The following is a 25,008-nucleotide window of genomic DNA, read 5'->3' as shown; positions in this document are numbered from 1 at the left end:
TTGTTTCGGTTAGTATAAATCATTGGTTTTCAAATGTTTGGCTTTGAACTTTTCTTCGATGAAGATAAATCCAGAAAAGTGCTTTGGACGCATGAATTATAAATAATGTGTTGTTTTCATTTATTTCTGTATAATATGTAGCTATTTGGTACTCTTTTATTGTTAATATATTTATATTGTTCATAATACCTTCAACCACATACTCTACATAAATATGTATTTCTTTATTATAATTAAAGCAAGACTTAAATATATTATATATATTGCTCTCTGTTGCAGGGCTTTCCTGTTCCCATCAGACTTACAGCTAGAATTAGAGTACTGGGCAGAGACTGGAGAATTTGATGAAGATGAACTACATGAGGTACTTATTTAAGAATTTAATGCTTCTTTTTGTAACTTCATTGGGGGTATAAAAGCGTTGACCAAAGTACATTTTGTATAAACCATTCAAAAAATGTGCGAACGGTCAATGCTTTTACAACCCTATGAAGTTATAAAAAGAGAAGTTCAATACATAGAATTACATTTTTTAGTTAGGATCATGAAAACACGATTTTAATGAAGTTTTAATTTCATTTACCTGCGCACTTTATTGTGGGACCTCGTGTCATCATGAATGATTGTGAAATGCAATTGATTATAAGGAATAACACAAGATTGCAGTGTAGCCAATCAGAATATTGTATTATAATGAAACAAACATCTAATGTTATTATTATGAAAATACATATAATACAAATTATATGAATTTTATGTCACACAAGTTATATAGAATGTTTTAACATGTGCGGTACAAAACAATAAGACATCTATTCATCACACAGCCTTTTCTTTAAGAAAGTTATTCCAATCCCTAGAACTTTTTATATTTATATATGGTTATTAAATAAATGTGCATATATAGATTCTTACATTGATACCAGTGGATTATCAGATTTATCCAATCGAGATAGTTAAATTATCAATTTTGAGGACTTTAAAATTTATAATTTAACTATCGAGATTGGATAAATCCGATAATCCACGAGTAACTATGTAAGAATCTGTTTCTCTAATGATTAAAAAGACATTTTCTTTTTTTGTTAACCGAAAATCCCCTTCGAGTGCCTTAAATTCACATTGCACGAAGTTGTCAATTTCATTAACACCTGTTATGGTATTTTGATTCATTCCGTTAGCTAAAAAGGTCATGACCCTCAAAATCATCCAATGATCTTTTGAGATCACCAGCAACCACACGTTGATTAAATTTTTTTATACAATGGGTTCGGAAAGGAATAAATTTCCATAGAGTTAGAGAAATAATTGTAACATTTAGTCATTCAAAATAATCCAAAATATCAGAAAATTATTGATGACTTTGTCAATGGTATTTTTGAGTTATTTCCCTTTATAACCTGTGTTTTTAAAAATTATTATTTTTATTATCTTTTTATCATTTCAATTTCTATATTTGAGTATATAAGCATTCTTTAACACAAATTACACTTTAAAAAAGAAAATATGCATGCATTAATGCACCGTACTTCAAAAAAATATAAACTATAATATTGTTTGATATTTTCTAAGATGTACAATTATAATTTAATAGATCAATAAATTTCATGTGTATGGGTAATACATAAATACTTATAGTGTTTTGTGGAGGATATGCACCTCATGTAGGTGTATTTGAATTTTAAAAAGAACTGAAGGGATGGGAGAAAGTATAGAAACAACCAAATATCAAAATTAGAGAAATGTTTTCAAAAAATGATTTGCAGTTGATCTAAGTAAATAAATAATGAAGCAGCTGCTTGAGAAAAATTGACATGATTTTTTTAAAAACTTTAACCAAAAAAGTGTTAATATGAGCATCCCTCTCACAATTGTTATAATCGCAATAATTCAAACTCGCATTTTTAAATTAAACAGGATTTTTCTCAATATTGCAAAATTAGAATCACATTTTGTCTTAAAATGACAAAATCGGAAAAAATAAATGCACAGAATATTTTCTGGGTTTACAGTACTATAGTCAATCAACACTCAGGTTGTCAGACTGACTACTCCAATTTTAATTGACTAGGATAGTCATTCATGGTTCTCTCTAGGGACTCGAGTTTCCTCAACAAATAAAAACTGAAAGCCACAAAAAAGCACAATAGTGTTCAAAGTGGTAATAAACCCAAATCAATCAATATTTTTTTGAAGCCTGTAGATGTCATTTAGTTTATTTTGATGGTGGCTTTCTGTATCACCTAACATCTTCCCTTTATTCATATTTTTAGATGAAGGTGATGGACAACAAATTGTTTTCCGTAGAACCACAGGAAGGAAAACTTCAACCAGGAGAGTGTCGAACTGTTACCTTTACCTATAGACACAACATGACTGGAACAGATAGACTTCCTGTCCTTCTCAAGCTAGCTCGGGGTAGAGAAGTTCTGGTAAGTAGGAAACCAGTTATTATCCAAGAGGTTATTTGATTCAAAAGCTTCATTTTTCAGAAGAAGTGGTGGAAATTTTCAATGATAACTTATTTAGCAATTTAAATCCTAAAATCTTTTACATTGAGGTTAAATTTACAAAAAAAAAAATACCTGTCCTGATAATTTAACTTTTCTTATACCCACATTTGATGGATTGTTTAGTTTATATCTGGGTGGTCATAATATACACTTCATTTTGTGAAACTAAATGTGTCTGGAATAATATTAATCATGTTGAATTTTATTGCAGCTTTGTGCTGTTACATTTTACTCTAATTATAGAAAAACTAATCGAAGAATTCAAATAGAGAAAAATATTCAATGAGTGACCAAACAACACATAAATTCACAAATGCGCATAGCGCATGTGTTAATTATCAGTGTTGTTCGGTCAAGAGTTGAATATTTTTCTCTATTTGAATTCTTCCATTAGTTTTTCTATAATTAGAGTAAGAAAACAAAACAATGATCATCACATAGCCTTTTCCAACCCTTATATTTTATATAAATATTAATTAAATAAATTTGCATGTAATTGTAATATTTAGTCATTCAAAATATCAGAAAATTATCGATGACTTTGTCAATGTTATTTTTGAGTTATTTCCCTTTATAACCTGTGTTTTTAAAAATTATTATTTTTATTATCTTTTTATCATTTCAATTTCTATATTTGAGTATATAAGCATTCTTTAATACAAATTACACTTTAAAAAAGAAAATATGCATTCATAAATGCACCGTACTTCAAAAAAATATAAATTATAATATTGTTTGATATTTTCTAAGATGTACAATTATAATTTGATAGATCAATAAATTTCAGGTATAAGGGTAACAAATAAATACCGTATAGTGATTTATGGAGGATTTGCACCTCATGTAGGTGTTTAAATTAAAAAAGAATGTAAGAGAGGGGAGAAAGTATAGAAACAACCAAATATCAAAAATATTTGAAGATGACCTGTCTGAGCAAACTCAAAAATGAACTCAGAAATGTTTGAAAAATGATTTGCAGTTGATCTAAGTAAATACATAATGCTGCAGCTGGTCCGAGACCACAATTGTCGTCCCTTGATTTTCGTTGTTCACGAATATAGTCCCTAGTGTTAACAGTGGGTTACTTGCCATTCATTTTTATACCCCTTCCAAATTTATTTCTCCATGTTTAATGCCTCAAATTGTAAGAAGGGGGGTTAAATTACACTCTAAAAAAGATTTGGGTCCAGAATTTTAAAGGAAAGTAGTGATTTGGTCCAGGTGAAAAAGGTTGAAAAATAGCACTTCGGAAGCTGTCAAAAGATTTCAAGTCGCCCTAAAGATAAAATTGTCCATATTTTGAGTTAGAGACGATGAAGTTTTCTATAATTTTGATATAATTTGTCCCAAAAGTAGTACAACACACTGAGAAAATTCCATTGAGAAAGCGCAGGTGGGATTTTTTTAATTTTCATTTATGTTCTAAAAGAAATGCACTACGAATTAATTGTGTTCTCGGACCTAAGAGGTGAAGTCTGTAAATAAAGAATCTGTACTTTGGCAACTTCCCTAAATGATTTGGTGGTTTCAATTTGTCAAATATCATGAAACTAAAGGATTTACACATTTATTGTATAGAATTTCTTCAAAATTGACCAATTTTGTCATTTTATGGTCAAAATAGGCATTTTTAGGCTTTTTCAATATTGATGCATACAGGGCATCCTGACTATCTATCTGACAGGTTTTCATGTGTCAATACTTGTGTTTCTATGCCTTTATCTAGTTCTTTTACTTGTTTATGAACTCAGAATCTTCAGAAAAGAAGATTATCTCAGACAATATGTGCAAAATGTGTTGTATAAATGACCCTTGTCTAACGCCCTGTTTGGATGAAGTCAAAAGTGGTGTTCATGGTACATAAAATTTGAAGTCCACAATAAAAACCTCACTAAATTTGTACCAAAAGCACTTTACAATGTCTATTGTACCTGTTCCATTTCACATAATATCTTTCTTTTCTTCTGTAGGATAGCAAGTGGTTTAAATAGAAGCCTGTTGAGACTAAAATTGCATTCAAGTTTTTCACTAAAAAGTCAGAAATCTTTGTATCAGACCATACTGTCTGCAAGAAGAGTTAATTACAAGAGCCTTTTTGTGCTCAGATTTGTTGTATCATGTCACATGAGTATAGAAATGATAAAAAAGACACAATTTTTTATTTCTTATAGCATCAATATGCATTTTTTAATGTAAATATGAGGCACGGCCTAAATTGACCCTTATTTTTTTCCAGTCTTACTTGGCTTAAGACCCTTTTAAACTAATATGATGTGTTATTTGTAACTTTTCTTTCCATTTAAAGTACATTCAATACATATGTAAGGATTATTTATAACCAAAAATCTTCACAAATTTAAAATTGCTGGAAAATATTACATCTTCATGTAAGGCACCCTTTCATTGAAAAACCTCAGTTTTTAGGCCTAGGCTGATATAAATTTGACTTTTGAATAATTATGCTAAGTCTGATCAATCAAATGAGTACTCTATTGCTTTTAGTACATAATAAATGATATATTAAGGCATTTAAAAAGAAGTTATTTGCAATATTTTAATTTTTAAAGCCCAACATGTTAATAGTTGAAATTTTTCAATTTTAACGTCAAAATTTAACACGCAAAGATGAGTATAGAAATTAACATATTGTCTATAATATATATCCTATTGTTATGAAACTTTTCAAATAGTGTTATAATTTATTAAGCTTTGGTCATACCAAGTTTTTTTAAGATTTGTCAACTCTTTCTATCCTATTAGGTCCGAGACCACAATTGTCGTCCCTTGATTTTCGTTGTTCACGAATATAGTCCCTAGTGTTAACAGTGGGTTACTTGCCATTCATTTTTATACCCCTTCCAAATTTATTTCTCCATGTTTAATGCCTCAAATTGTAAGAAGGGGGGTTAAATTACACTCTAAAAAAGATTTGGGTCCAGAATTTTAAAGGAAAGTAGTGATTTGGTCCAGGTGAAAAAGGTTGAAAAATAGCACTTCGGAAGCTGTCAAAAGATTTCAAGTCGCCCTAAAGATAAAATTGTCCATATTTTGAGTTAGAGACGATGAAGTTTTCTATAATTTTGATATAATTTGTCCCAAAAGTAGTACAACACACTGAGAAAATTCCATTGAGAAAGCGCAGGTGGGATTTTTTTAATTTTCATTTATGTTCTAAAAGAAATGCACTACGAATTAATTGTGTTCTCGGACCAGCTGCTTGAGATAAACTTGACATGATTTTTTTAAAAACTTTTAACCAAAAAAATGTTAATATGAGCATCCCTGTCACAATTGTTATAATCGCAATAATTCAAACATGCATTTTGAAATTAAACAGGATTTTTCTCAATATTGCAAAAATTACAATCACATTTTGTCTTAAAATGAAAAAATCGGAAAAATAAATGCACAGAATATTCTCTGAATTTACAGTACTATAGTCAATAAACAGTCAGGTTGTCAGATTGAATCTGCAAGCAGCAAGTGTGCTGACTACTCCAATTTTAAGGTGGTACCTAACACTACAGGGAGATAACTCTGTAAAGTCAGCTAAACGTTTTGATTACGTTGTGTTGTAAAGGAAATAATAAGCTTCTCAAAGATCAAAATTGATGTTTGTCAAACTGCTATATAACCAGTGTAATTTTTCTGACAAAATAATATTAATCATGTTGAATTTTATTGCAGCTTTGTGCTTTTACATTTTACTCTAATTATAGAAAAACTAATCGAAGAATTCAAATAGAGAAAAATATTCAATGAGTGACCGAACAACACATAAATTCACAAATGCGCATAGCGCATGTGTTAATTATCAGTGTTGTTCGGTCAAGAGTTGAATATTTTTTGATATTTGAATTCTTTAATTAGTTATTCTTTTTATTACATTGGCAAATGGCTTTTTTTAAAGAAATGAATGTTTAACATGTAAGGAACTATATCTTTTTTTCCATGCATTCACAATTTGTTTTGATCCGCCGTTATCGACGTCTATTGTTGTATGGCGTCAGAGAGTGAAATAACTACATTTATTTCACATGTGAAATTATCGGTTTTTATTTAATTGGAAAATCAATGTAATTCATTGCAACTAATGTAATAATTAAAGTTATTTACTTTTCAGTTGAATTTTATTGGAGTAACAGTTGAAGCAGAAAGGAATTATATCCATTTCCCATCCAATAAACATCTGTTTACTCCAGTACCAGTGGGAGAGAAATCCAGTCCAAAACAAGTCTATGAACTTTATAATGGAGGTGCTAAAACAGTTAAATTCACCTTTGACCTTGCACCTCTTGAACTCTTACAACAGGTAGGTCCATTGATAAAACTTAGGATTAGTTTGAAATCTGAATGTTGTCAATTGAAAAATTAGTTCATGAATTTATTATTGCAATTTTTTTTGAGTGAGGGATAAATAAAATTGAGAATGGAAATGGGGAATGTGTCAAAGAGACAACAACCCAACCAAATGAAAAAAACAACAGCAGAAGGTCACCAACAGGTCTTCAATGTTGCGAGAAATTCCCGCACCCGGAGGCGTCCTTCAGCTGGCCCCTAAACAAATATATACTAGTTCAGTGATAATGAAAGCCATACTAATTTCCGAATTGTACACAAGAAACTAAAATTAAAATAATACAAGACTAACATGCATTTATTATTGCGAGTGAGGGATAAAGAATGTTCTTAGGTGAATCAAGATATTAAAAGTAATGCTTAAAGTCAAAAGAGTATTAGTTGAGGCACAAAATAAGCTAAAATATTGATAGATTATGAAGATCTTTTTCAATTTTTTTTTAGTTTTAAAAAATGGTGGAAAATGCTGACTCAGATTTTTACCTTATATTTGCATTGGTATTATTTGGGTCTAAAATGGAAAGAAAAGAAATCAAGAATTTACTTAAATTTTGGTAAATGACCTTTTAGGAGCTATCTGAAATTAAAAATGGGTGTATCATAGGAAAAAAAACCAAGGAGTCTGAACATTTGACAAAAATTACCAAACCTCACCTAAGCACAACCTTAAATAAAACCTTACTTTCACTAAAGAAAGTAAATTTTTCTTTTTTACATATTTGTTCATGCCAAGAATTGTCCCTAATCTCAATCTAATATTTTACACACGTAGGAAAATTTTGACCAGCCAGTATTTGAGTGTTTGACACCATTTGGAGAGATACCACCAGGACGATCGCTTGCTGTAGAATGGAGATTCTCACCAATTGAGGCCAAAACTTATATGGTATGTTTTGTAATATTACAATTAGAATTATAATTGTTTAAATAAACCAATTTTTCAAGATGTTTCGGCCAATGGCCTTCTTCTAATCGTCGTCGTTGTCGTCGTCGTCGTCGTCCGAATAGCAATGCATCAAGCAAATTCAATTAGAATTGACTAGGAATTGACTAGGAAAATCTTGCATCAGTGGTATTATATTATACTTGTAAGATTTTTCCTGTGTGCCAATTTTTTAAATTGATATTTGATTTTTTGATTTTTTCAACTGCATTGATTTTGTGGTTCACTTATACCCATGAGATCCACTAAAATTGGCATCCCTCAAAAATAAATTAATCAACAATAATCCAAGTATCCATATGTGAGTTTTTTTCATAATCTTTCACCCATATGACGACATTGTCAGTTAAAAAAAAATTTGACTGTTATTTATCATAAACATACAAGTGGTCAAATTCTATGTAAAAATTGCTATTTCAAATTTCTGTTGAGTTTAAACCAGTATTCCAATTTAAAGTGAATAGTCCTGGAGACTTGAATTTGCTTGATGCATTGCTATTTCTTATGTTATCATAAATGTTTTTTTTACCTCTGTTGTTAGGTTGATGTCCCAGTGATCGTAGATAAAGGAGATACAGCTATAGTTACATTTACTGGTGTTGGATATGACAAGAGGATCATGGGAGAAACCATGCCGATGACTGACCAATCAGATTTAACGGGTGTTCCTGGAGTACAGAGCGCCATTGTTCCTGGACAGGTATAAAATAATAGACAACTTTCGAGTTCGATGCATTTCCGTCAAAAACTCTGGTTTTAGTGAACATCATTTGTGCGTTTAGGGGCGTTGTCACTTGTGTTCCAATGTTGAGCGAGTGGTTGGGAAACTATAATTCTATATTGTACGAAGTATTCAGCAAATTGAATTCTCATAATTGACAATCAGCATTGCTGTCATTGGGGAATTGTCATTAAGTATCTACAGAACAACTATTGTTTCTAGTTTATCCTGCACAATGACGATCACTAAGGATACAGGTGACCCCCTCTATCTGGTAAATGACGTCACAAAGGCGCGTATAATTGACGAGTTTTTTCAGGTGACGGATGAACTCGAAAGTGGTCTATTAGTTTGATGTTTAATATGCTCGAAAACAAATTGAATACTTCTTCTTCTTAGTATAAGCCTCCTTTAATTAGGAGCACCTCCATATGGAGTTTTACCTTAACTTTTGAAATTTTAAATACTTTGGAATTCAGTTAAAAAAAGTAGTGACCAAAAGATTGAATCAACATTTTTATTGACAGTTTAACCAATATTCTTGAAAAATGTTTCGCTTTTTATTTTTTTTATTTATGACCTTTTTTTTTTTGGTGAGTTTCTTACATTTGATTTATGACTTAAAAAACGAGATACCTGTTTAAATGAAAATTTGTCAAGATAAATCAAGCTGATGCATTTTACTAAATTTGATTTTTTTTGTCGAATTATTACTTGAAAAAAATCTGTTTAATTTTATTGAATTGATGATTTGCATGATGATTTGAGTCTGCTATAAAAATGTGTATACTGTAAACCAACTTATTTTCGCGAATACTTTATTTTGCGTTTTACCCTTTCTTGACCACTTCGCGATTATTTAGTTTCACGATTTTCTGATTTACTTGATGAAGTTTTATAAGGAAAGATCTAAGGTTTACATATTCACTACGATTTATATTCGCGTAATTTATCTACTCGTGAAAGTCACGAAAATAAATCGCTCGCGAAAATAAGTTGGTTTAAAGTATTAAATTGATGAAAAATTCATGAATGCTCAATCAAATTTAATTCAATTTTTTAGGCCTGCTTTACTTGCATTACCTTTCTCTTGTTGAAAAATTGTGTATGAACTCGTTACTTAGCTGTGCTAAAGAAAAGAAAGGATATGGGGTATCTATCCAAGACACATAATCAGTTATATGTACAGCAAAAGACACAAAAAAAACCAAAGGAACAGCATTTATGGTTACCATTTTTGCTTTTATGCCGCCAATGAATTTGAAGGGGGAATTTTAAAAGTGTTACCCATGACAGTCCATCTTTCCATCATTTTCTCTTTCTGTTTCATCCTTCCATCCCATTTTCATTTGTTTGAAGCTTGAGGATGTACTTTGGTGAGGTTTTGGAATTCATGTCAAATTTTCGGACTGCTTGGTGTTTTTCCATACAAAACAAGGTAAAATATTTTGCCCCATAACACCCATTCATTTTTTCATATAACACTAAATAGCTCATGAAAGGTCATTTACCAAAAATTTAGAAGATTCTTAATTTTCTTTTTTTTGTTTTGGGACCCAAATAATACCAATGCTAACATAAGGTAAAAGTCCGAGTCAGCCTTTTCCCGCCATATTTTAAATCTCAAATATCTCGAAAGGAGTTCCATGACCTATCAATATTTTTAGCTTATTTTTATCCTTAAAGAATGCTCTACCAGCTTAAAGTAACAATTTTAAATTCTTGATTTATTAATTTTCACCTAACCTCACCTAAGTACATCCTTAAGTCTGGGCATTCATGCTCTTAGACACATTCTTCTTTCATTTCTATATATATTTCCAAACTGAAATATTACTGAATAATCATGAAATAAACCTATGGTTCAATTATTTGCAGCTTGTATACTTGTCACAAGAAAGGCTATCATTCGGAAACCTGCCATTATTCAGCAGAGCACGACGTATGGTGTTTGTGTCTAATCGTTCAAAGGAGAATGATGCTTCGTTTGAATGGCATGTTACTTCACAGTCAGATGCACAGGTAATATAATTAAAACAATCTAAATAATTATACAAAATCACAATAAAAGTTATATTAAGATTCTCTATTTTTCACCAAATAACACTCTCCCAGAAATATGTTTAATGTTTCTATAATCCACATGTTATTGGATAATAGATTCACATGAGAGTTTTATAATTATTGCGATTTCAGGAATTAATAGTTAATAATACGCAATATTCAAAACATCATAAAACTTTCTGAATTAAGGCCATGGTTTTTTAATTTGTTGGTTTACGGATCCGCCGACCCGATTTTGCTGATTTTCAGAATAAAAATAAAATTGACTTTTCATGCTTTTTTATTCCCGCCGACCCTAACAAATGCATTATCCTTGAAAATTAATTAAAATATTCTTTTTTTATGAAATGAAATGCAGGAATCACTAACAAATTTGATAACACTGTTGTGAAAAAATAGAACTTCCAGTTTACGTTTCTAAAAATAGACAAATCAATTATAACTGACCTTGAAATGTCGTTTGCGCAAATAATTTAAATAAACCTGTGTTTAAAACCACTTACACAATAAGTTTGTTTCCCTTATTTGTCATCAGTCCGTAAGATGCATCATCTCATAGGAATAGACTTGTCCAAATGTGGATATCAAGTTAAAATACTGAATATTAACAAATCATTTGGAATTTTCTTGTTTCATAGATAAAAAAAAAATATCGGCCATTTGGATAAATAATGGGAATGCATGACAACAGATTAACTTAATATTCTCGTTTTTCCAGTGGACGAGTTTTTTGACACATGTGTTAAAACTTATTTTCGTACGACGTTTTTACATTATTTTTTTCTTTATCAGTATTCGTGCTTGAAGATCATTATTCATCAAATTTTCTGGAATTGATTAAAAGCTATGCAAATCTGTTTTTCTTGTTTGTGAAATGATGATTTAATTTCGTCTTTGTCTGGGCACCCCCTTTTTTTACAGGAAATTATTGGACAATATTGTGCAATGTTTACAACAGCTGAGCAATATTATTTCATCAAACTAAAATTTAAGAAATGATGACAAAATAGCATGTAAGAAAGGTGAAATATATATTTATTTTGTATATTTTTCTGTCTTGAAAGATTCTTTTTTTTCCTGACCGACCGACCGACCCTACTTTTATGGGGAAAATCTGTAAACCAACAAATTAAAAAACGTGGCCTAACAGTAACCAATATAAGATTAAGAGAAATCATTTTTAAAATCAAAATATTTTTTCATTTATTCCTTTAGCTAGAATTCAAACAGTAGTGGAAGACTTTATAATTATATAAAAAAATGTATATTAACCAATATTTACTACAAATTTTAGAATCTTGTAAAAGTGAGTTTACAATATGGAGTTTGTCTTCTTTAGAGTTATTTGTTTTAAAAAATAAATTTTGTATTTAATTTTGTTTTCATTTTTGTGCTGTATTGCATGCCATTGTGTTTACAATAGATTGAATATATACAAAAAAAAAGATTAAATAAGTAAACCAACAATAATAATATTATTAATAATAATAATAATTGGTCTACAGTATTATTTTTAACTATAAAATATTTCTGCATGTGTCATATGATCTAATTTTTAAGGTTACTATATTGCATGATACCTAACTGGTAACCAAAATGTTTGCTGGTTTTTAACTTTAATTCTTTATATTTAATTCAAATCTCTTTATTACCATTTTCGTTAATTTGACTTGCCCTTTAAGGAAATTAAGACGTTCAAACAAAGTGCAAATTCTTGATTTTGTCTCAACATTTCTTAGATGAATTTGACAATTTAGTGAATTATTTATCATGCCAACCCCTAGATGAAAGAAAAGATACTTTTTTAACCTTTATTCCAAAATCTGACCAATATTCTTTTTTTCAAATTCTGCTTCAATAAACAGACAATATAAAAACGCATCAACCAGTAAAGTTTCAAAATTGACCTATTATTTCACAATTTGACGTCAAGTATTTTTATTTTTTACTTTTACAAATTATGATTTGGATGACAGAGTTGTTTCATTGGCACTCAAATCACCTTTTCTTATATCTAATTAATACTTTCTATAATTTAAAAAAATCTTGCATATTTTTATTTCTATTTATACAGTATTTGTCTATATCACCTGTAAGAGGTTACCTGGCCCCAGGAGAGAGCCGCATGTGTCGTGTGGTATTTGTTGCCTGTGGCGTCCCATCATTTTATGACCTGGACCTAGTTTGTGAGGTAAGATTGTAAAGATGTACCATTCTCAAATTGTAAATTTTCCTATTCCTGGAACCCTATCTAGTAAAATGCATCATGGAATGATGTTATCCCCTCACTACACAATGTCGAATATATTTTTTTATGTATCCTTTAAAAAATATTTTTTTAGGCCACTGAACATAGAAAAATGACAGTGCCCCTTTCAGGTTAAAGTTTTTGATCAAGTTGAAGTCCAATCAACTTAAAACTTTCTTCACATGATCTTTCTAATTTTAATGCCAAATTAGTTTTGACCCCAAATTAACAGGCCATTTAACAAATGAAATGATAGTGCTAATTTAAGGTTTTATGAAGTTCAAGTCCAATCAACTTATTTGTACACATGTTCCCTCTGATATGATCTTTCTAATTTTAATTCCAAATTAAGAGTTTTAACAGTCCACTTAACATAAAAAATGATAGTGTTAGTAGGGCATCCGTGTACAATGAACACATTCTTGTTTTAAAGATAACTGACGAAGTAGAGAACAGAGCGTACAAACAGAGATTACAGGATTGGAACGAAGAGAAACGTCGACAGACATACGAGTTTACAATCACGGAGAACGATCTAGACGCTGATCAACGTTTACCTGAGGTTGAAATCAAGGTAATACATTAATTGTTTCTCCGTCTAAAGCATTATAAATAGGAACATTGACAGAAAGTTGTGTTCATTATGTGTGACATCATCAGTAATGGTCGCCTTTTTAATGACATCACAAAAGGAAATTGAAAAGAATCCAAGAAAATTTGATGTCATAATTAAAATTTTGACCAATTATTTGTGAACAGATATTTCACTATAGTGAAGAGAAATATTTTTCTCACACTTTTCAAGATCTGAATGCTGATCAAGTTTTGATGTTATAATTTAGGTAACATATTAGATAGATAGATACTTTATTCTCTAAAAACTAAATACAAGTTTATAGAGAAACATACACTATAAATACATATACAATAGTTAAGGTAAACAAATACAGTAAGATATTTTAAAAGTAAAAAATTATAATTTACAAAGTCGGAATAATCTTTGAGTGCGCCTTGTCTTTTTTCTTTTTTCCTGCATATGTTGTCAAACCATGATTGATTCGTCAGCATTAATGTGTCAGCATCCAAAGAATTATAAATAGAAATGTTAAGGCAAAATAGATAAAAAGGTACAGGTGAACCACAAATTCAAATGTTCAACAAATAACATATTTTCAAAAGACTTTGTATGCAGAGAATGTCTAAACCACAAAATCAAATATCCATAATTGCAAATTAAGGGGGTACCTAACACTACAAGGAGATAACTCTGTAACATCAGCTTAACATTTTAATTTTGTTGTGTTGTTAAGGGAATATTAAGCTTCTCAATGATCAAAATTAGTGTTTGTCAAACTGCTATATAACCAGTGTAACTTTTGTGATATAATGGTTGGTTCAATTTTTCTGAAATTTTTGTATTTTTGTCAAAGGTTCAAAGTAAATACTTTATCAAATTTTATGAAAATTATACAAGCTAAATTAATTTCAGTGAATGTGTTGGGTACCACCTTAAATACTCATTTGAGCTTGTTGTTTCAAAAGTGTAGTTTTATCAGATTGCTCAAAAGATTTTGGACATATTAAAATCAGTTGACCCATTTTAATCTGTTTTCTTATTTTCTGTGCCCATAGTAAAAAAAAATTACTGCTTAAAAAAATGGATAAAATTCAGAATTTACAAAAAGATTTTGAAAATGCTTAATTAATGTAAATCCAATTCTTCTAGTATTGTTATCTTTTTTATTCTAGGAGAGGTCAGCAAGTCGACTTAGTTCATTAGAAACAAAACGTGAGAATTCAGAAGGAGAGCTGACCAAATATAGGGTAAGATTTTATTTCTCATTGTTCAAGGCCATATGGTTGCCTGTAATTGCTTACATCCACTTTATTTGAACTTGGGTTGACAGTTGTCTCATTGGCAATCATACTTTTATTTAATTTTATAATATTTGAAATTCTATATGTTTTCATCTGTATTATATTCCCTTTATGGGAGTTTTCTAGTCATCTGCTTGTCCCTCTGTCTGTCTGTTTGTTTATTTGTTTGTTACTGGCTATCCAGTTTAGTTTTTGGTCACGTAACGAGATGTGATCACACCAAAATAAAACTAAGTATAAATGTTCATTATGATGTGAATATTTGATGATTATTTACCAAATGATAGTTTTTATTATCATTTTTATTCTCCTGTTTTATGGATCACTGAACTATTGAAAAACTAATTTTTAGTAATAAATAAATAAGTAAAAACTACTAGACAGAAAATAAATATTGAAGATGAACAATGAATAACACATTCTCTTATTATTATTTTTATCATAGACCCTGCCACCAATCAAGGTGCTATCCCCTGATGAGGAGAAAGAAATTGCTGTACAGAAAATGAAGAAAGATTCTCTACTGTGGGAAAAACCAAACTCTCCTAAGCCATTTTTACTACATCTTGGACTAACAGCAAGAACTCATGATGTTAGAGAATTCCAAATTAATTTCCCTGAGGAATACAGAAACTTTTATATAGATCGGTAAGTATTTTATGTTTTGAAGGTATTATAAGTTCTTTGTTGCTATTTAACATGTCTAGATATATGGTCATTTTCAGTAAATATTACTGGTAAAAAGTTGAATTATTCAAATTGCTGTGTTTTTTCTATCCAATTATTAATCTGATTATTAATAAATTGACTAATCCTTTTTTGGCACAACATTTCAGATATGTTTTCTTCTTCAATGCTCCTCAAATTTAATAGTCATTTGGCCTTTCAACTTTTAAATTCAGGCATCATGAATGAATCTTATGTAGCCAAAACAAACATCCATCTGTCCTAATGATAAACATGATAAACATGATAAACATGATTTCTTTGATGAGTTTTTATACGACCGCAAAATATTTTTGGGATCTTATAATGGTATGATGTCGTCTGTGTCGTCGTTGGAAGACACATTTGGTTTCCGGACAATAACTTTAGTTTAATTGAATGGATGTCTTTGAAATTTCAAAAAAGGTTCAATACCACAAAGGAAGGTTGGGATTGATTTTGGGGATGATGGTCTCAACAATAAGGGCCCAAAAACAAGCACTTTTCTACTTTCAGCACAATAACTTCTGTACAAGTATTTCAATTGCTCTGAAAGTACCACAATGTTTAATACCACAAGTAGAAGGTTTGGATTCATTTTAGGGGTTATGTTGTCAACATTTAAGGAATTAAGGGCCGAAAAGGGGCCATAACAAGCATTTTTGTAGTTTCTGGACAATTACTTGTGTGTAAGTGTATGGATTTCTCTGACATTGTACCACAAGGTTCCATTTCACAAAAGGAAGGCTGGGATTTAGTGTGGGGGTAATTTCTACAAAGAGGGGGGGGGGGGGTCAAAAAGTTTGGGGGGGGGGGCGATTTTTTTAGGGGTTCAATTTTATTTTTTTCAAAAAATTTGCCCCAACTGTTCAGGGTTCAACCTATGCGATCGTATCAGGCTGCGCTCAGCAAAGCATTTTATTTCGTTCAGCTTAGAAAAAAAAATCACATTTCATGTATGTCTTTTCTTATTTATGCAATGGAGGTTTTCATATTGAGTCTACACTAAACCAAACAGGAAAATGGTATCATTAATGAGATTTTTTATTTATTATTTTTTTTCAATTTGCAATTATAAGCTATAATATGTTATTTTTACAGTTCATTAAGTGAGAAAATGGCACCAAAAATAGAGAAGAAACAAAAACAGACAGTGACCACACCTGATCTAATAACATGTTCTACTGCTGAGGCTGATGTTGTGTCTGGTGTCCTTAGTAATGTGCTGCGGTAAGGATTTACTTAGAATATAGAGATCATTGTATTTTATTTGAGTAATTGAGGATGTATATGAAAGGTTTTAATGTTACAAACTGTTACTTAGAATTTAGAGATCATTGTATTTTATTTGAGTAATTGAGAATGTATATGATATATTTTACCATTACAAACTGTACTTTTTCAGAATTTCATTGGGAAAGGGATTATTGTGCAAATATTTTTTTATTGGAAATGAAAATGTAAATTATTTATATCTTTGACAGGGGTTTATTGGATGATACATACTTCCATGAAGCGGTCAGAAAAGTGACCAATGAATCAATTCCATATTATGCCCAGATCGGCCAGCGTCCAGTTACAGCACCAACTCCATCGAGAGAATCTACAAAGGTTACTGGAAGGTCATCTCCTCCAAAGGAAGATGATGGTCGTGTCTCTTCTGTATCCCTGCCCATGTCAGAAGCTGGTTCCGTAGTCAATGGTCAACGACAAAGTCCTCCTTCATCTGCAGGAAGTCAGACTAGTCAGAAAAAGGTTGGTACCCATTTGTCTTTTAGAAGCAGGGTTGTCTTTTTTCTGTATCCCTGCTCACATCAGAAGCTGTTTCGGTAGTCAGTGGCTGGTGCCAAATACCCCCATTCAATATTGCGGTAGTTTTATTTTCAAATATCAACACTCATTAAACTTGAAAAATAGATAAAATAAAACTGCCATGAAAATTTTTCTGTTAACAACCTGAAAAGTGATTATAGATATGTATTATTACTGTTTTAAAATAATAGCATATATATTATTAACTAACTTAAAAAGCAGAAAAAGTTCAAGGTCAGTGTCCTTGTTATTGAGATATAAAAAAAACATAGGATTTGAAAGTGACACAAGGTCAAAAGCAAGACCAGTGAACAACTTTAAGGTGAAATTAAGGAATTTTTTTTCGCACTCCTTGGTTATATATTTTCCTTCAATACAGGGTAAAATATTTCCCCCCATAACACCCATTTTCTGTTCATTTAAAACTTCAATAGCTCATGAAAAGTCATTTATCAAAATTTAAGCAGATCCTAGGTTTCTTTCCTTTGATTTGAGACCCAAATTATACAAATGCAAATATTTCACTTTCACTTTCAGTACGTTGCTATTAATAACTTTACTTACCATTGTAACATTGTGAGGTTTAAATTTTAACAACCTGATTTTGTACTTCAACATGATTTTATGTATTGTTTTTATCCTGATGACGGTGCCCTAGGCACCGAAACATGTCGATCAATAAATTTCTGCAGCAGTCCCTTAAGTGTTGTTGTTATAAGACTCTCTACATTTTATGTTTTTTATCATAACGACACTGCATACCCTCAGGTATCCACTTTATGGACTCTACCGTACTACAGACTCACCAGGCGTTGGTTCACTTTCGTTTGTAAATAAATGCAAATATAAGGTAAATTTCATAGTCAGCCTTTTACCTCAATTTCTAAAATCTTAATAAGGAGCTCCTTAACTTATTAATTATATTTTTAGCTTATTTTGTTCTTCAACTATTGCTCCTCAGACTTATAGTATACATAATTTTAAATTCTTGATTTTCACTTATACATCCTTAAATCAATTTGAATCTGTTACTTCAGGGAAAAGGGAAGAATGGAAGAAAGACAAAAACACCTCCTAGGTACACTCGAGATGAAATCCAGAGAATTAAACTTGAAGAAAGTAGATTGAAAGAAAAACAGTTGTTAAAAAAGTAAGTGCATACTTATGATAAGTAGTTCAAAATTTTTAAGCCATTTTATTGATTTATATACTGTTTTAATTGGATATAGGAAGATGTGGTGTGACTGCCAATTAATTCCCTTGTTTGTTACAAAAACTTTACAAGCTGTTTAAAAAAAAAATATGTTAAGAAGTTTAGCATTGGTTTGTTGAGCTTTTATTTATACAATTTTGTTATTACTTCCTTGTTCGTTGAAAATTTTACAAGTTATTTTAAAATTAAGATTATGTTAAGAAGTTTAGCATTATTTTGTTAAGCTATTTAATTATGAAATATTATTATCACTTCCTTGTTTGGAAAAATAACAACTTTACAAGGTAATTAAAAAAAAAGTGTAAGTAATTTGACTTCGAAAGCAAAAATCAAATTATAAAAAGGGGCATGATAGTTATATTGTAATTTATAAAGGGAATACAAGTCTTATTACAAAAGGAATAAATAAACCTCTTTTGCAACTTGTTAGCAGGAAGCAAAACAGTAAAAAAGAAGAAATAATAAAAGCACAAAAACCATAAAAAAAGTAAGCAGCTCACTATTTTTTAAAACAATGTTAGAAAAATCTAAATAGATTTTACGATTACTAATGAAACATTTTTTTTCTAAAACGCTCTAAAGAGGGGCAAAATATACCAGAGGGACAGTCAAACTCATAAATCGAAAATGAAATGACAACACCATGGCTTAAAAAGAAAAAAATAAACACGACAAATAATATTACACAAGAATCAACATAGAAAGCTAAAGACTAAGCAACACGAACCCCACCTAAAGAGTTTAATTAAAAAATGATGAAGCCATTTTCATTTTTAAGCCTTCAATTCTAGGGGGCCTCAGTGGCTGACTGGTCTAAGTAGTTAATACATTACTGTATTTACTAGCCAGGAAACACTGAGGTTTTGAGTTGGAATCCTGTTTTTGTGGGTGACTTGACTCCTATCTTAATTGACTAGGATTGTCAGTTTTCCTATCAAAGGTGGATGGTTTTCTCTGGACACTCCACTTTTCTCCACCAATAAAAACTGGTTACCACGAAATAGCCTAAAATGGGTGCTTAAAAGTCAGGCGCGTAGCTCCCTATACGCCAACACGCAGTTGCGTGCACATCGATTCGGCATGCAAAAAAAAATAATGGCGAAATAAAAACTTATAAATTGAATGTTAAAGGAAACATGTTGTCACTTTTTTAATTGTTGAAATATCATTGAATAACGGCATTTGGTTTCAAAATAAAAGTTTTATTGGAATTGATGGCAAAATCGGACAGTAACTTGTATCTTTTTCAAGATTTGAATTTGTAATATTCAGTCTAAGACATGTAGTTTTGGAGCACATTTTACAGTGTACGGGTTCAGCAGTTTGGATTGAGATGTACCAATCGGCATTTGAATTATCAGGTCCCCTCGATATAATTGAAAATATGCCGAGGCGATGTGGTCGACAGACTACCGGAGCCAATCACCCTGCAAACACGCCAAAACAGTATTGGAAAGTCTCATTATGTTTTGCGTTCATAGACCATATGATAAGGGAATTGGAGAGTGAAGTCGCGTCTTGTATTATCAGAAAATCGCTTCTTTGTGCTGAATCTGCTTCATCGTGTTGTAGGAAATATAGCAGACGAACAAATCTCAACATTGTCTGAGACATACGAAACTGATCTGGCATGTAATTTTGACGAATTTAATTGGGAGATCGCAATATGCCGAACATATACGCTGGTTTATAACATCTTGCGAGTGCTACCATAGAGATATATTAGTGTATTACGTATGTTGATAACAAATGTACGATCCATGAACAATGAACAACGACATGCAGTTACTGCATATGGCAGATTTTACAATAAGAAGGAATTATTGTTTTTTTGTATCCATCAAAAAAGCAATTGCTGAAACTGTGAAACAGACTGTGTAATGGAGTAATGCATTATGTTATTGAATAAAATGTGTCTTTCTGAGTAAATAAAAATAAAAATTACTCTGTGCTTGTGTTTTTTGTTAGAATTAGAGGGTTTTCAATTTCAAAATATTGGACATGGAATAGACATCATGACCTACTTTACTGACATCCAGCTTATTTGGAGTGGAATTTTGAAGTATTATTTATAAGTTGAGCCTTATCACATGGACTTATATTTTAATAAAAAGTATTCTTTTGTGTTTTAATCATAACTTTAAGGCAGATTTTTATTGGTAAAGGCTAAAAAAGGTAATTTAATAATATTGTTGCTAACGTCACGTCTTTTCCGTCCATTGTGGTATGTCACGATCGCAATTTTCTTGTTGGTTCTCAGACAGGCAATTGTAGTTATTTTTATCCCGGGTTTTATAAATAATTGAAAATAGCATTCATATTAAATTTGGATGACGTAAGGGGGTCAAAGGACTTGAGGAATCAATATCATTGGCTGTTTTATTTTTTGCGAACGTTACTACTTGAGGTTTCCGTCCAAATCAGTGTCACGTTAGCAACATATATTTAGATCTGTAACTCTCCTGTATAGGAGTTATGATATCGCCCTTTGCAGAATTTAGATTCGGAGTCAGTTCCTTCACATGATGGGGTAGCAAAGAAGGTTAGTTGTATGTAATATCGTTACAAGAGGACCTTAAATGTATTCCGTCCATCAAAAAGACGTTCGCAACAAAACGTAATGTCATGATAGTAGATGTTGCTAATGTTACTATTACGAATTGGTTTCATGTGTATTCATTTGATATAAAGTACACCTGCAAATGACATTCTGTATATTTAGAAATTCTAAACCAGACTGTACAATTTTATTACTCCAGGCATATATTAAACATCACTGTGTGCATACATTTGAACTTTTAAAGATGTTGTTGCTCATGTTACATGTCCAAATGTCGCTAACGTTACTTATTTTTGTCTCCGTCACGTTAGCAACATGAAAGTAGGAGACAGAACACAATACTGTAAAATCTGCCACATTCATTCAGTGTGAATATTGACAAAAGCAGTTTGTTTCTGCCTAGACCCGAAGAGAATATTTTTGACGATTTGAGTAAATTCTGTATCAAAAATATGTTTTGTTTAAGTATTACTCTATTCAGAAGATTTATTAATAGTTTTACAATCATAATTTTTTTATAGGTCCTGACTACATATAGCGCCTCTTTTATAACCGTCCTATGACCGAAAACCGAAAAATAAAACATTTTTCTGCATAAAAGAGTCCCAAAAATTTTTCGCCTAGCTCCGCTCGGCGGGAGTTGCTTGCACATCGTTTCCTTCTAGCTACGCCCCTGAAAGTGACGTTAAAACACAGAAATCCAATCAGTTTTGTGTTCTATATAAAAGCTTAAAGATTATAGCATTACATATGTATACCCGATTCTAAGAGTTATTTCCTTTTAATGTCTAAACATTTGATTTTTTCTATATTATTGAAAGTAATAATAAAAAATGGCATTATTTTGTAGGAATCCAGAGTTTGGAAACATGGCCGAATCAGTAATGGAGAATGCGTTATTGAATATCATGACTGAAGCTTTGAATGAAGAATTCAACATCACTGCCAGACCTAGATTTATAGCTCTGCCTAAGCGAACAGCATCTGCCAAAAGCCAGAAATAAGATCTAGGATTGTAAACAATTCAGAAGATAAAGACACTTTCTTGAGTTTATGGTCTTTGTGTATTGACAACCAATTCAGTATTCAGAAGAGGCCATGCTTAAAAAATCATGAATAGAAGATTGATATAAAGGGAGATAACTTTTCATCTTATAAGCAAATGGGGATATCTTCAATGGGCTATGTCCCTTTACCATGCTAGGAAAGGGACATAACTGAATTTGAAGTAAATGTTTCTCTTTATGATATTTTGACCAATGATTCCCTAGAGAATATGATATAAGTGGTGCCTGTGTTTTGATGTACAATATGTGCATAGGTGTGCGAATAAAATTCTTAGTGTGCATCTTATGTGTCAGAATCTTCTGGGTTTAAATTGAAAGCTTTCATTAAGCAATTGTTATGGATTTAATTGATGGACATGTTACCAATTGCATGAACATCTACTCTATTTTGCATGCACTTTTGAATTACCCACATTGTTTGAGTTTTTCATAATGATGAGGTTTTTGTATGTATCTTTTTGTTTATATGAGTGTTGTAGAGCAGTACACATGCATAAACACTGTTTGAATTATAATTGTGTTACCTTACTGGATAAATTCTTGAGGGCAGGCTTCAGTAAATAGAAAGGAATTGATTTGAGATTTGGTAATAAATAGAAGATTGATTATTGAAATCTGTTACTTTGAATATTGTAATATAAATGACATAGGGAGGGAATTTAGTTAAAGACAGACAATTGTCTTCTATTCATAAGATGTACTGAAAATGAAATATTAATTGGACTTAGTTCTGTATCAAATCCTTTCTTGGGTTGTATTTTGAGAAGAAGAAAAAGAATAATTGCTTTTTTTTTCTAAATGAACCATACTGTATGAAACAATATTGTATCTGTTTACTTGTGATATTGTATATGTAATATATTTATATGTTATTTGAAGCATCTGTGATATACTGTTAAATGTACATTTGAAGAGTTTTATATTATGTGTGTAGCACTTAAAGCTGCTTTAAGAATGTCTGTTCTGCTATTTATTCTTTTTACAAGACATTTCATAACACAAATAATTCTTCACATTCTGTAAATATTTTGACAAATAACCAGCAAGTATTGTTATATTAAGGTGGTACCTAACACTACAGGGAGATAACTCTGTAAAGTCAGCTTAACGTTTTAATAACGTTGTGTTGTAAAGGGAATATTAAGCTTCTCAATGATCAAAATTGGTGTTTGTCAATTTACCAGTGTAATTTTTCTGACAAAACGCTTGGTTCAAAAATTTTTAAAAATTTTTATATTTTTGTTTAAGTGTCAAAGTTAATAAACTTTGACAAAAATTGACTTTGACAAAATTTTATGAAAATTAAACGGGCCAAATTTATTTTAGTGAAAGTGTTGGGTACCACCTTAAGTAATTATCTGTAGTATCATTTCAATCTTTTATATCTATAGAATATTCAGTCTTCCTTTCAGGTATTTAATATTAAACGTGAACTAATGCAACAAACAATAATTATTTATTATGGAGGCTTTGTACAAAGATGTTTCAGTGAGGATAGTTGAAATTTTGTTTTGCCCGTTAATTTTAAAATATAATTTTATTGAGCGTTGAACAAACAAGATGACAGAATAGGAAACATAGACTATGTGGTATAAGACTGTCAGAAAAAATCCGTCCTGAACTTTTAATTCTATTTCATATATTGTAATACTGTTTGTCATGTTTGAATTCAACACACCAAATTGTCAGGCTGTTTTGTCTGTATATGAATTTATATTTTTACTGTCAAAATAAAAAATGAGAAGTTCATTTGGTTGTTGATTCTTTAATTAAGAATAAGAAGTAAGATAGTAAATGTTCATCGAGGATGCCTTTACAATAGATATTAAGCTTTTCTGCAATCAATTCCATCTTCATGCCTATCATGTACTGTGTCCCACAGCTCTAGATTCTACTGACTTGGAAAGGTAACAAGAGGCCACCGAAAGCTCAGTTATTAGTTCAGTCTAGGTAGCAGAGTGGTCTAGAGTGATAGACATAGTGCAGGCTCGATATCCCAATAGCATGAGTTTGAATCTCGACGAGGGAAGAATAAAAAGGAGTAGGCCCATCAAGACCCCTTTTTGGCCCAAAATATAGCAGTTTTACAAAATTGTCAAATGTAAACATTTCAGCTCTTTATTAGAAAGAAGAAAACTTCTGTTTCATAAATATGGGCTCTTTTTGATTGATGGTTCATCTGACCTTGACCTCATTTTCATGGTTCATTGATTAATATATAGTTTTCTTGCTCAAGTCTGTTTCTTACAAACTATAAGCAATAAATCAAATCAAATCAAATATATTTTATTGCTAATCAAAGCGCCCACAAGGAGCAGAACAATCAACATTCATTACATACAAATGATTACAAGTGATTCAATATGATTAAGACACAATGTTATAAAAAAAATATTTATTATGTCAACTATATTTAGTCTATTGATTTATTGATTGTAAGGTGTACATGTATTCCTTATTTGATTTATATGACCGTGACCTCACTTTGTTGGATCATGTTAAGTTTATGGGATAGTTGTAGTAAAGCTTTATATTTAGGACTATCAAAATAATATCAATGACTAGCAAAGAAGGCGAGACATTTCAGCGTGTGCACTGTTGTTACATATTTAAGCTTTGAATTTGAGTGTATTTAATGACTTAGTCAGTTCTAATCTTTTACATAAACTTATTGAATGGACTGAAGTAGACTCTTAAGGAGGATTCGAGGGTACAAAAATTTCAGAAAAATATTAAACCTTTTTTTCCCATTATAAATGTTATTTATACACTATAAATTGTTACTTAAGGTGGAACCTAACACTACAGGGAGATAACTCTGTAAAATCAGCTAAACGTTTTAATTACGTTGTGTTGTTAAGGGAATATTAATCTTCTCAATGATCAAAATTGGTGTTTGTCAAACTGCTTTATAACCAGTGTAAA

At 30.8% G+C, this 25,008-nt stretch overlaps 1 protein-coding gene across 2 annotated transcripts in view; it reads left to right on the top strand.

Moving 5' to 3' along the window:
* Positions 1-23,832, top strand: part of LOC134693976 (cilia- and flagella-associated protein 65-like) — a 52,267-nt gene extending 28,435 nt beyond the window's left edge. For both annotated transcript variants that reach the window (XM_063554962.1, XM_063554961.1), the window contains exons 29-42: positions 280-364; positions 2,274-2,432; positions 6,637-6,825; positions 7,645-7,758; positions 8,357-8,515; positions 10,415-10,558; positions 12,675-12,791; positions 13,282-13,422; positions 14,598-14,672; positions 15,172-15,374; positions 16,533-16,661; positions 16,916-17,186; positions 18,281-18,393; positions 21,867-23,832. In XM_063554962.1, coding sequence (XP_063411032.1) covers positions 280-364; positions 2,274-2,432; positions 6,637-6,825; positions 7,645-7,758; positions 8,357-8,515; positions 10,415-10,558; positions 12,675-12,791; positions 13,282-13,422; positions 14,598-14,672; positions 15,172-15,374; positions 16,533-16,661; positions 16,916-17,186; positions 18,281-18,393; positions 21,867-22,020 — 2,053 coding nt within the window. In that variant the 3' untranslated portion in view covers positions 22,021-23,832. The remainder of the gene's footprint in view (positions 1-279; positions 365-2,273; positions 2,433-6,636; positions 6,826-7,644; positions 7,759-8,356; positions 8,516-10,414; positions 10,559-12,674; positions 12,792-13,281; positions 13,423-14,597; positions 14,673-15,171; positions 15,375-16,532; positions 16,662-16,915; positions 17,187-18,280; positions 18,394-21,866) is intronic.
* The last annotated feature ends 1,176 nt before the right edge of the window (positions 23,833-25,008 follow it).

This window comes from Mytilus trossulus, chromosome 13 (genome assembly GCF_036588685.1).
Source record: "Mytilus trossulus isolate FHL-02 chromosome 13, PNRI_Mtr1.1.1.hap1, whole genome shotgun sequence".
NCBI classification, from domain to species: Eukaryota; Metazoa; Mollusca; class Bivalvia; order Mytilida; family Mytilidae; genus Mytilus; species Mytilus trossulus.
Note: the sequence above shows the minus strand (reverse complement) of the source record. Positions and strands in the feature narration are given on the sequence as shown.